Here is a 13,295-nt window from a genome sequence, read left to right on the forward strand (position 1 = left end):
TTGCTTGATTGATTAGTGACAGACTGACCAATTGATAGATTGACTGAATGATTGATTATAGCTTGTTTGACTAATTAATACTTATACCAAGCATTAAGCGTCATAGACTTACCTTTTTATCGCCGTATCTAATCTTATGACGGGCACTGTTCAATTGGTTATAGATTAACTACCGGACTCTATTTTAATCGCCATTTGTGCGGTAGATATCGATTTAGACTTCGCCAATTATTTCATATTCAGCATGACTGATCGTTTTCGAGCTCAAGATCAAGTTTAGAAGTTAATCTACCATTCGCTTTGTCGAAAATTAGTTCGATTCACTTTCAATTACAAATACATATACACAAAAATAAATGTCTCAACGATTTTATTTTTTCAAACAAGATAGGTATATATATGTATGTATGGTGTCTAGACCTGAAGTGTGGAAAAGAAAGAGACGACGGCGCTGTCGGTGGGCAGACACTGTCCGAAGGCCTCGATGAGCAACGGCTCAGCCGTAACTGTGGCCATGAAGTCATCTAGAGAGACCTGTTGAAAGAGAAGAATTAGCTAAGCAATAACATCATGAACCTTGATTAAGATCCTTTACTTACCTTGCCATCCTTATCCACATCAAACTTCTTAAGCACAATTTCCACTAGATCTTTGACACCCTCGTCGGGATCCTCGTCTTGCGGCTGTTTGATCAAACAGTTGCGCAGCAGCGTAAACATTTCATCCTTGGTTATAAAGCCATCCGTATTCAAGTCGTAAACTCGAAAGCAAAAGGCCGCCCGTTCCGCCGGAGTGCCGCGCAGAAAGGTCGAAAGTCCAATGAGCCAGCCTTCGAGTCGCAGCGGCAAACCCTCATGGGCCTTGTCCCAGCTACAGAAGATGCGCTCCATCAGTATCTCCTCGGTGACTATGTCGAAGGTGCTGTGCAACAGCTCACGGAATACGATGCGATCAATGCCCTGTGGTCAAAGAGTTCAAATTAGGATTGCCAAGGCCAGTAGCTCTATGAATGGCTAGCCCACCTCGACAGCTGCGTGCGGCTTGGCTATGGCTGCGCTAGAGGAGCTCGAGGCGAGGGTCTTGGCCGCATATTGACAGTTCGATACCAACTTGCGATAGATCCGACACAGCGCATCCAACTCGTCCCTGTGGAGAATGTGAAGAAATATTTATGATTTGATGGGAACATAATTTCGCGTCTATTATGGATTGATCTATATTTGTTGAGAAGTCTAAGCAGGTGCTAGTCCTTAGATGTCCAACTTGTACCTATTCTATTTCCAGTCATTCTGCAGGGTCTCAGGGTCTAAGGTCCGTTACGCACTTTCGAAGCAAACCCTCTCCGTTTTATGACTGTTAGCTTATAAAGTCTCCGCCTGTGCTGCAGCTATATTTAACATTCTAATCTATTTACTTGAACAGTTTCAAACAATTTCGTTTACCTTGGAGGTGAGCGATTCTTGATTAGATTGCATTCTCTATCTGGTGCCAGCTAGATCAAGGGGCTTCAAGTTCTTAGGTCTCTTTCTCTCTGGACTTGGATAACTTTGTTAAAATTTAGTAAAAATTCTCTCAACGGATCAACAAAGTCTGTTGCAAAGTGCCATATCTGCATTTTCTTTACGCTTTTCATACAAGATGCTGAAGCAACTCTCTTTAGTAAGATGATTGATGGAAGTCCGATGGGTCCTATGAGCTGTAAGCTACTGTAGACACTAGATTTTACTTAAATTTCTTTAAATTTTACTTCTATCAAATCAGGATCTTAGTACTCTTTCTTAAATATCCCTGCATGAGATCATTCTAGAAACACTTCCTAGATTTCGGGACTTAGTACTTCACATATTTCTGCTTGAGATAGTTCTGTAAACACACTGTAGATCTAAGGTCTTATTATTCTTCCCCCTCATATCCCAGCTGATAGTTCTGTAAACACTCCCTAGATCTAGGGACTTAGGCGGACTCTTCCTTTACATATCCCTACTTGAGATAGTTCTAGAGACATTTTTTTCTAGATCTGAGATCTTATTGTTCTTCTCCCACAAATCCCTGCTTGAGATAGTTTTGGAAACAATACTCAGATCCCTGCTTAAGATAGTTTTGTAAGCCCACTCAAGATCTCAGGTCTTATTCTTCTCTCACGTATTTCTGTCTCAGAAAGTTCTGGAAACACTCCCTAGATCTCGGACGTTCCGCATAGGATGTGTCCACTAAACCTCGAACTACTTTACCTGTTGGCCTCACTATAAGCACAGCCAATGCTATTCAGATCGAGATCTTGAACTACAAGAGCTGTAGGTCTCACTTACTAACCCTCTTCTCAGCAGTATATCTCCCTCTCTAGCTACTTCCTGGATGCTTCCATCAATATTCGGTTCTCTCTTTGCCTAGCAGCATCCCAGCTGTAGCTGCCCAGGCGCGACTACTCACTTGGTAAATCGTGTCTTCTTGCGCAGACTGTCCAAAAGCTTGGGATTGATTTTGCCGCTCAGCTCGTCCATTTTACGCTGTCGCTGTAGCCGTTTGTTCTGCAGGGCAGCCGCTGCGGCCTTCGACTGGTTGTTCGAGTTTCGTTTGCCGCTGGCGAGGAATACCGAAACTGTTTTCAGAATCGTTTTGTTCGCATGTAGCGTGGATCTGCAGGCCCCACCACCTGACCCACCTCCTGCTCCAGTTGCTGCTGCTGCTGCTGCCGTCGCTGTTGTTGTTGCTGCTCCAGCTCCTGCTCCTGCTCCTGCTCCAGCTCCTGCTGTTGCTGCTGCTGGCGCCGCTGCATTTGTTGGCTGCGTGCCATTTGTTACCCCAGCTCCGGTTCCATTCTTGGGTGTCGGTGTTGGGGAGCGACCCTTCGCGGCACCCGCCTTACCTGCCAAACAACATATTTGCTAGCACATGTCATTAGGGCGCACACCGAACTCATTCTCTCTCTCTCTCACACACACACACTCTCGCTCTCTCTCTCTGCTTGTGTGTGGGAGTGTTTTCTTTTGTTGCTGTTTGTGTTTCATGTGTCAAAGTCAAATCAATTCTTGACAGTCGACGCCATCGACACGCAGAGATAGAAACACCCTAAGCCCTAAATGCAATCCTCCTGCTTGCTCCCTTTCAATTATTCGATTGGAGTTGGGCAGCGCCTAAGAAAATGCCAATATGCATACAAATTGCCACCAAAACTGTATAAAAATATTTGATGTTCGCATATCGCTCATAAATCCACTACAATACAATATACACTGCGACAAAATGCCTAGTATATGGATGAAAATCAGAGAAATATAAATGATTGAAGAACTTCCTAAATGAGATAAAGTGATTTGTAATCTCCAAAATGCGGATATATCTATAAATTCTAATTAATATACATATATATATATATATATATATATATATTTATTTTAATATTGTCTCAAATTAGATGAAAGATCTAACAAAATTAAGAAAAATTGCTCCTTTAAAATATTTTATACGATTTATTATATATCATATGATGATGATATGGATACATTGATATATGTCTGGCTATTGATATGGATCTATCTCTTATCTGTATCTGGACATCTATCTATCTATCATATCTTTCGATAATTATCACATCTATATGAATCTATCTGTTATACAGGTCAAAAGGGAGTCTAGTATTCAAGTTTGTCATGCTAGTTTAACGGCTGTACAATGTATAATTGTAACGCCAATTGAATCTCATTTCTAAGCATCGTAGAATATATTGTGACTTGCTATGCCTTGAGTAGGCGTAGATAAATGCATTTTCTTTGGTCAATATTAGAAATATTGTTTTGTAACCAATTTGTCAAGCTTCTAAAAAGTGTATCGGGTGTTTCTGCTTTTATATATATATTTATCCATACACTTGATCAATATATGTATGTGAAATAATAACACCCGATTTTCCGAAACCTCCAAAGGAACTAAACGACTTTTTATTGATATATATATGTAAAACTCTTGAATTCTATAGAATGAATGAATGAAAAAACCCCAATAATATATTAGGCGAACATTTACTTGAGTATATCTAGAGGAAACTAGGCTTGAAGATGAAGAGTTCAGTGGAATAAATAAGCAGTTTGCGAACAAATATTATAGATGCCAATGATTTACTTTTATTATCTAGCTGACAAATACTTCTCTCAGTGTAGTCGATACAGCCTTTTTGCCCCAACTAACTTAACCCATTGCGAATGCAGTTTGTTTGCACATGGAAGACGGCAAATGCACGGCCCAGATAGCTAGTTGTCTATTAAAGACACATACACACACACACAGCTTAGTGTTTATAAAGTAGATGTCTATTTGAAGCGTAACGTGCTGCCTCAGTCGACCCCTGGCTCGACCCCTTACTCAGTGCCCAATTGCTATTAACTTCTTTTCGTTTGGTGTTTGTTTTTCATGTCGCTTTGTTGGGTACATTAATTTTATTAGTGCTACGTACAATTGCGAAAACAAGTCTATAGAGAGACATACAAATACAAATACATATACATATACATATACATATATATGCAGAGAGATATATATCTATCAAGCTGTACATACTTATATATCAATGAATGTGCATATCTTCGAAGGCCCATAAAAGTATGCAACGAAATGGGCCAAGTGGGCGGGGCGGGGCGAGTCGCAGTGTAGCATGGGGCAGTTGACATGCCGTCAGCCTAGCACGTAATTCCCACGTAATTTCTGCATTTCGCCGTTGCCCCAAACAACAATCAAACAAAATGGGGCAAGCCGAAAGCCAACTGAATGTACATAGACCCAAAGGCGCATATACATATATATGTGTATATACATATATACTTCTATGTACTGCAACTACTCTAGAGCTCTAGAGCTGGTGAAGTGTCGTGTTTTTGGCGCGTGACACGAACAATGAGAACCAGTTCTTGCCATATATCAAACTTGAAAAAATAGATTCCCTAAAACCAAGTCTAAGCTCCAAGATAAAACTGAACTTTTACTTGAATGAAAACGAATTAAATTTCAAAACGTAAATCCAATGTAAAACTAGAGTCGAATATTGAAGCCTTTACACGAATCATAAACCGAAACAAAGCTTGAAACGAATATTACTAGAGCTAAGTCATAGAACTTCGTATCCAAATTTTAAAATGTCTTCCATCATATCGTTTAAAGATCTTAATTATAAAGTGAGCCTGAACCAAAACGATGCTTGAATAGATTAGAACCTGAGATCATAAAGGCATGATTTTGACTATTTGAAGCCCTACTGAGATATACATAGATTCGGATTTGTTTAGATACAGCTTAAAAACGAAACGTGAATCGAAAACTTAGCCTTAGATCAACAGGAAAAAATCAATCCTAACCGCATGAATCGAACCGAATTGAAACCAAGCACAAATTCAAAATCTAATGAACATCAAATAAAGCCCGAAACAAAAATGGAATAAGAGCATTATTGAACCTAATTAGTACATGAAAGACTGAACTCAGTCCAATACCTCAGCCGAACCCATTTACGATTCAAAAGTTAATGCAGAGTCGAACGGAAGCTATTCCTAAATTGAGAAACAAGTGAAAATCGAAATAAACTCGAAATCTGATTCTATTTATTGCTGACGATACACAAACTAAGAGCTTTATAAGGCTCGACCCGAGACGTGAATGTGAGCCCGAATTGAACCCTAATTGAATCCCAATTGAACCCCAATGGAACCCCAATGTAACGCCAACTGGAATCAAACCAAAAGTTAGTCGAACTAATATGTAAATAACAAATCGAATTCAAATCGAAACGCATGAGATTTGCATAGTAATCGTGTGTGGGACCTACTTACGGTTCGACACGCGCTCATCTCTAACACACACACACACACACACATAGAGAGAGCCACGCACACAGAAGCATATATGTGTAAGCACTTTATTATCTATCAACTTGCGAGTTGGGGGCAACCCTTTCGTAATGGTCCTGCGATTACGGGAACTTCATTGCCCGCACTTGCCACATCGTGTCCTTGCATGGGAGCACAATAAGCTGAATCCAAAGTGCGTTGCGTCTATATGATAAAGCCCTGATATATATGTGTATATACATCTATACATAACCTCACAAAATGCACTTTGGGCAAAGTTTCTGTTTATTTTCAAAACTTTTTTGCACTGTCACACTTAATTAGAGTTTCCTTCGCTTTTATTTTGATTTATTTATTTTTTGTTTTAAATAGAACTCTAAAGTTTACGTTACCCATCGCAGTTGGTGTCCTGCTGCTGTTGCTGCTGCTGCTTGTTAAAAAACTTGCGAATTCCTCGAGTTCCTTGAGACGCGAACCTATAGTCAAAATACTCAGAATACAACAACAACAACAACAACAACAGCAGCAAGAACAAAAGCCTTGGGAGAAGGAAAAAACTTCTTGAGGCAATCAACAAACTCAAGTTTCCAAGGCGAAACGCTGAAATGTGTTGACAAAACCACATTGTCAGTTAGCCATAAGGTAGGCCGCCTTTCACTCGGGCTCTCATGCTCCTCCAGCAGCATGAAGATGGGCATATTAGGTGCAATTGCCGTTCTTCTCTCTGTTTGCAGATAGATAGACAGTAGTTAAGATAAGTTAAGTATAAGCAGGATTTTCGTTTGAAGGACTTTTCCGATTTTTATCATAACATTGGTATCAAACAATCTTTGCAACAGCTTTAGAATTCTAATTTGGTATTTTCCTTCCTTAATTCATCCAACGTTCTGTAGCTTGACGTTGACATCTAGATATCAGCGTAAAGCTCCTCTATAGATTGTTCAAAAAAGTGCTTATATTCCAATCTAAATCAGTTCAAATTGTTTTCGAAACAAGTCCATTGACATTTTGACTAAATTTGAAAGTCCCAATCTCTTGCTCAATTGTTCTACTATTTTTGTGTGCACAGCTCTAGCCACGCACCTCACTGCGGTATACATCATATTGGAGCTATGTATTACCCATTTTTGCACTTGGCTCACGAACGAGCATTACGCAGTCAGTGGCTTTCGTCTGCAAAGCGTTAACTTGTTTTTTATTGACAAAACATCGCCAGGGGGTTTGGAGCTTGCGACGTCTCTCACAACTCTAATCCGATTGAAGTCAATATATTAGCCAATGCGTGTTTATGCGCAACTTCTTCTTTTACTTTTTTCCCTACTACTACTTTTTAGTATTTTTTTTTGGGATCCCAGTTAAGAATTGGTTTCATGACAATATAATTGAAGCTTATGAGTGGCCAAGTCAGTCTCCAGATCTCAATCCAATTGAGAACCTTTGGGGACACCTGAAAAGTCGAATTTCCAAGACTACCTGCTTCAATTACACCCAATTATTGAAAAATGCTCAGGAGGAATGGAGCACCATTCCTGTGGAAAGGTGTAGAAAGTTAATATCCTTTATGCCTCAAAGAATCAGTAAAGTCATTGCGAATAAAGGAGGATATACAGGCTATTAACCACACTTATCTAAATATATTCTAAATATTCTAGAATATTTATATCTAGAATAGGATCTATATCTAGAATAGGGGGTGGTCCCCTAGGGGGGGGGTCCCTATTATTTGTCATTTGTATTTCTTTGTTTGTTATGTTTGTTATTTATTTTGATATCCATTCATTTCACTTATTATCTGCTAATAGCATTGACCCTCTTCAATGGAGACAATGGCTAGTTTTTCCGACTTTGTGACTGATTCGAGCATCGGATTACATATGGTCGACGCAATGATGCCATCGACATCGGCTCTTAGGATACGAAAATTGATATCACTGTAGTCGAGCTGACTGTACAGGTAAATGGGCAATCGATTGCTCATAACCCAAACGCCTTGTCGCGGCTCATGATCAACCTTTAGATCATTGGGGAACTGAATCAATGTGGAGTTTTCTGCAGGGTCCAGAAGCATGCCCAGATTGGATCTGGTATATGGTTTGCTAGTGTCCCAACAGCCAACATTATCGCGATGGACTTGAGTGAAGAACATAACTCCGTTGCGAGCGATGCCAGAAGTGGAGGATTGGCCATTAAAGCCCCGATCGCCGATCGGAACAAACAACTTTGATGTGTCCAGAGTGCCGTCAGTCCAAAGGGATTCGTCCAGCAATAAGTCTGTCGACACCATGAATTCCTGGCAAGGAAAAGCAGATCAATTAAATATCAACTACTATGAAATATCAACTACGCACCTTATAGCTGGCCATCGGATGGAAGTAGAGCACTCGATCTGAGCTCCTGGGTCCATTCGATAGACTCATGCCGAACACGCCGTCCAGCCACTGAAAGTTCAAGCCGTAGACATTGAAATCGGATGCCACAGGATTGGGCGAGAAATTGTAGTTGGTCACGCGCCAGCTTCGGTTCTTTGCCAAGCTATAGACAACGATGCCGAATCTCCAGACATCCGTGACAAAGACGTGCGCATCCAGGCAATCGCCATTCCGTATATCCACCGCAATATTCGAGTGCAGCGAGTCCTGTTTGACCTGGGACTCGGGCAGTGGATAGCGCACAATCATCTCATCGCTGCTCAAATCGAAGGCCACAATTTTCGGTGGACAGATCTGATTCAGCTTGACCGTTGCATTCACGATGCCCGAATCGATGGCCCACAGTCGATTGCATTGGACATCGACAGCGGTGCGATAGACGGATATCAGCTTGGAGCAGTCCGGATTGTAGGGGCTGCTGTGTGCCTGCCACGACGGATAGGGCCTGACCGGCGGACTTATCTCCTTGGTCGGGTAGGTCACGGTGACCAAGCTCGCCGGAACACCGTCCTTCCAGCGCGGCGTTGTTATAAACAGCCGATTATTAAACACATCAATGCCCAAGGGCAAATTATTTTTTATCACAAAGTCGCTAGAGTTGAAAACAAATAAAAATATAAATTTATATATCAGATATACATATATGTATCTCTATTCCGTTGATTTGTAAACACGAGGTACTGCGAATTTGAACTCTGAGAATATCACTTGAAGCTTTTAGTGTAGATTTGAGAGCCTTCCTCTTTCCTAAAGGACCTTGTATAGCTCCCAAATTATGGATCTTCTTAACTATATGTATATTCTATCGACTTCATTTGTATCAAGCATGATTATATAGATGGTTGTACATCACGAGGGAAAGGAATAACCGTATATGGTTAGTGATCCAACGAAAGCAGATTTTGAAGCGATCTTTGATCTTCGAGAAAATGTTCGAGCATCAACTTTATATGATCGCTGTTAGGGTCATATGAGGAAGAAGAATATTCATATTATTTAAAAGTTTCACATAAAAAGCATTGTTCCCTGGAGTGACAATCGATTCCCCATATAGCATAAGCGTCTGATTCCAGAATAGACCACTGTATACTATTCACGAAGTGTATTTGACAAGAAGAGCCATCTAGAGTCGGAAGCTGTGAGCCTTCTGATCGATCGATCGAAGTAGAAAGTAAGAGTTGCATGGAGTTACAGTCACACTAATCCAATAGAATAGAAGAGCATAGTATTCTAGAGAATGAATACTCAAATACATATATTATATTTTTGTTAGTCGTAAGACTGAGATGAAGCTATAAAGTGACTTAATGTTAAACATAACGCACAATTTCGTAACACAAAAAGTTATATGGACATAACACTTATTACTTTATAATACAAAGGTTAAGTAACTCTGCCGCTTCATCTCACTCTCTCTCTCCCTTTCTCACTTTCTCTCTCTCTCTTTGACTCTCAGAACTTTGAAGTAACAACAGAATCATACTACTTAGAAATTTAGAAGTTGCGTAATTGCGTAGCTGCCTTTTGTAAGTCAGGTAACTGCATAAACAGACAACCCAGAGTTCTCTCTCCCAGTAGATTAGAGTATAGTAGAAAGAGCTATGGGTGGTCTAAAGTAACCTTACTAACTCTACTACTCTACTTTTCTCCACTTACAAAGGATCGAAGTCTGCTTACGTGATTACAAAATATATCCAAATGCTCGCTAACAAATACTTTGCTCCAACCTGTAGAGCTTCCATTATGTGCTAAGTAGAGGTCTTGGCTCTTTCCTTCCTATTTCCTCATCGGCCTTCTGTATGTGCCCTACGTAAAAATCATGAAGTAGTCAATTGCTTAGATATAGCATTTCGTCTTCATCTGTGGCTTAGGATCTTCGACTATGTCCTTCAATAACTCTTAATATCCTTGCCATCGTGAATGAACCTCACTGGTTAGACCCACAGAAGTCAGCCGGGTTCTTTGTTCATGTTTATCTCACCTACGTATGCTTATTCCTACTCAACCACATTTGAGAATAATCCTCTGGAACAAGAACGAATATCAAATTCGTTCCTCTGCAAGACATAATTGCCTGAATCCCTTATACTAAGATCAATCAAGGCCCCCACTCTCATCATTCAATAGCATTAGTTACGTCCATGATGATCACTTGCACTTAAAGCTACCTCATCTATAATCAAAGTCGGAGTTTTTCCGCAAACTGATCTCACAATACAACAAATCTCCCATACACTGACTTCACAGCTCCATGATCGCAATCCAATGTGTTCACTTGTTTTTGGAGTGTACGCAAGAGCAATTTGATCAATCAATCACAGCAATACATATATGTATTATTGAGGAACTCGGCCAAATTGCAAAAGTTTCATAACAGTTTTCCACTGGCTTATTACCCATTTTTGATCGCCAATTGTCTTTCGACAAATGTCGGATATTCGAAATCAATATATTTCCACTCGTTGACTACTCGAAATAGATTACTATTTCGTTTAGCATCTGGCTCCCCTGGCGGGCTTTGGAGCTTGAAACGTGTGCTTGGGCGAGCTTGATCCGCGTTTGCAGCATTGACACAAATCGAATTGTATCGAAGGCCAACGATCGAAAGCAAAGTAATAATTGGTAAATAACTCGATTTCATAGCTTATATGCGAAACTGGTTGGCTGCCTGGTTATATGCACATAATAAGCATGTACTTGTGTTGAGTTAGATGTACGAATCGGTTTTCGCTTTCTGCTACAATGCCTCCAACAGCAACAACCAATCTCGCTCACGCACGAAAAACAACTGAAACGAAGTGAATGTCTTGTGGCCATTAAGTACTGTAAGCCAAGTTTACAGCTTACAGCTTATAAATGTTCATACATATATTTAGATATATAGATATATGTATATGTACACTACGTCATTAGATTAGCGCCCGCTTTTTATACCCTGAACCTATTGAAAATGGAAAATCGGGGTATTATAATTGTGTCGAAATGTTTGTAACGGACAGAAGAAGGCGTGGCCAGCCCTACATAATGCATATATATATTCTTGATCAGGATGATGTGCTGAGTCGATCTAGCACTGTCTATCTGTTTGTCGGTTTATCTGTTTGTCCTTCAGTCCGTCTGCCTGTTGATCAGTCGATGTCCCCTCACTCGATCGCGCGTATATCTGTTTCATACGTCCGTCTGTCCGTCTATCACTCTATCTGGTTGTACGCCCGTACGTCCGTCAATCATTCCATCTGTCGTTCGGCCGCCTGTCCGTTAGCTTATATGTCCGTCTGTTTGTCCGCCTTTCCTTCCGTCCGTGTGTCCATTCGTACGTTCATCCATTCCTCCGCCTGTCTGCCTATCCGTTCATCCATCCGCCCGTCCATCCGTTCGTTCATTCATACGTCCATCAGTCCCTCCGTCCGTATGTAAAAATGCATTCATCTCAGCAGCTACATATATCAGCTAGAGTCTGCAATTTTCCGAATTCGTGTTGCAAAGTGGCGGCGCTGGTAGAGGCGATGAGCGTCGTCGAGTCGGTGTGGGCTCACTTCCTGTCGCTGTTATTTTTATTTTTTACAAGCGTGAAGTCGAAGCGGTGCCAACTTCCTGACGATGCCGGCTATTTTTTCTATCCATTTCATTTCGACAAACATTTACGTTGCGAGCAACGTGTTTTTATTAGTCGAATATTTTGATATGTTTACACTGCTTAACTAAATACATACAGATCGGTTTGCGAGTACGACAACTTTAACTGCGTGTGCAGATCGGTTGAGGTGCAGGGTATCGCCTAGTCGGACAGACCCGACTAAAGTTTTTTTTTACCTGTTTTGCATTCGTACACCAACTATACCCAGACATTCTCTATGATATTAAGGTCAGGGCGAAATGGCGGCCATTCAATGAACTCTACATTTCAGGTCCGAGTCTGTAGCTGGAGCTGGAGCTGGAAATGCCAGCTCATATTCAGAGTGCGGAAAGCCACCATCACACCGCCAAATAATGTTCCCTACTATGGAGTCAGTGAAAATAAGAGTGGGAATACCAATGGATTTTCAAGTCATAAGGGCTGGGAAGACCAAGTCATAAGGAATTTAGGCATGCATTGAATGACTTGAGTGTCTTTCATTCTGTCTTAGCTTTCAAATAAACTTTTAAATCGTAATAAAAAAACTAGGAATAAAACCAGTTTCTTCTTTGATTCCTAAACACAATTAGTGCGCATTGAATGCTTTTTTTCAACATGGATCGATTATCTGTCGTACCTGTTATTGCCAATGAAGTTTTGTCAACAGAAAGTAAATCATTGTTGCTCAATGTCTGTCAGCAAATTCCGCAACATTTTTCTTACAAATATTGTAGTATAGAATTAAGGTAAATCTCGATCTTTGATTGTCTTCCAAAGATAGAAGTGCATCTCCCATAAAACCTTTTTCCTATAGAAGATGACTTTTTAGGCTCTGGTAACTCTGTTTGCAATGACATTTTGGGGCGCTATCTTGGCGAGAACAGAACACAACAGATAAAATCATAAACGAACTGTTCTTCTATGGAGTTTTAGTAAGAGAGATGAGTATAGAAAATCCGAAAAAAAATGAGAAAAAGAGAGAGCAAGTAAAACTGTTCAAGTCAGGCGCTACCGACCGCATGATACTCATTCACGATTCAAAAGCAATTGACACCGTTTTGGTTGTCGAGTCAGATAGAAATCTTCAGATAGGACACTTCACTTAATTGTCCCATTTTGGAACTCTAGCTCCAAAACATTGGAGGATATATCTTTTATTGATTTGATATGCCCCCAATGGGCATAGACCTATGCACGATATGTTTCTACCCTGAGCACATTGAAAATGGGTATATTGCTTTTGTTGATCTCGATTATATTGTATTCCACATATCAAGTCTTTAACACCTTAAGTAATAATGGCAATATAACTCTTTATAAGTCGAGCGTATGCCAAAATTCCTCAATTTCTCAATAGTATCTAGCTTTAAATTCAGATGACCGAGCGGACGCTAGGGCGTACATCCAGTTGAACCA

The 13,295-nt window shown here is 40.4% G+C and overlaps 2 protein-coding genes across 2 annotated transcripts; both read right to left on the bottom strand.

The window, feature by feature from the left end:
* Positions 1 to 353: 353 nt before the first annotated feature.
* On the bottom strand, positions 354 to 6,285 carry LOC26527791 (EF-hand calcium-binding domain-containing protein 1). The gene is made up of 5 exons (XM_044011215.1): positions 6,227 to 6,285; positions 2,431 to 2,866; positions 1,023 to 1,146; positions 600 to 959; positions 354 to 534 (listed from the first exon to the last, which is right to left on the bottom strand). Exons 1-5 carry the CDS (start codon positions 6,228 to 6,230, stop codon positions 415 to 417), a joined length of 1,044 nt encoding a protein of 347 aa, XP_043867150.1. The 5' UTR covers positions 6,231 to 6,285; the 3' UTR covers positions 354 to 414.
* Positions 6,286 to 7,574: 1,289 nt separating this feature from the next.
* On the bottom strand, positions 7,575 to 11,083 carry LOC6585985 (protein yellow). Its single transcript, XM_002011573.4, has 3 exons — positions 10,660 to 11,083; positions 8,183 to 8,855; positions 7,575 to 8,124 (listed from the first exon to the last, which is right to left on the bottom strand). Exons 1-3 carry the CDS (start codon positions 10,902 to 10,904, stop codon positions 7,630 to 7,632), a joined length of 1,413 nt encoding a protein of 470 aa, XP_002011609.1. The 5' UTR covers positions 10,905 to 11,083; the 3' UTR covers positions 7,575 to 7,629.
* Between the last annotated feature and the right edge of the window lie 2,212 nt (positions 11,084 to 13,295).

This window comes from Drosophila mojavensis, unplaced genomic scaffold (assembly GCF_018153725.1).
Source record: "Drosophila mojavensis isolate 15081-1352.22 unplaced genomic scaffold, ASM1815372v1 contig_136, whole genome shotgun sequence".
Classification (NCBI taxonomy): domain Eukaryota; kingdom Metazoa; phylum Arthropoda; class Insecta; order Diptera; family Drosophilidae; genus Drosophila; species Drosophila mojavensis.

Excerpts from the sequence above, each read along its gene's own strand:
- LOC6585985 (XM_002011573.4), bottom strand. The coding sequence starts at position 10,904 with ATGAAATCGAGTTATTTACCAATTATTACTTTGCTTTCGATCGTTGGC. Across the intron at positions 8,856-10,659 it reads CAATTGGCGATCAAAAATGG|CGACTTTGTGATAAAAAATA; the intron begins GTAATAAGCCAG and ends TTTCAACTCTAG. Across the intron at positions 8,125-8,182 it reads ATCCGATGGCCAGCTATAAG|GAATTCATGGTGTCGACAGA; the intron begins GTGCGTAGTTGA and ends TTTCCTTGCCAG.
- LOC26527791 (XM_044011215.1), bottom strand. Across the intron at positions 1,147-2,430 it reads AAGAAGACACGATTTACCAA|GGACGAGTTGGATGCGCTGT; the intron begins GTGAGTAGTCGC and ends CATTCTCCACAG. Across the intron at positions 960-1,022 it reads AGCCGCACGCAGCTGTCGAG|GGCATTGATCGCATCGTATT; the intron begins GTGGGCTAGCCA and ends CTTTGACCACAG.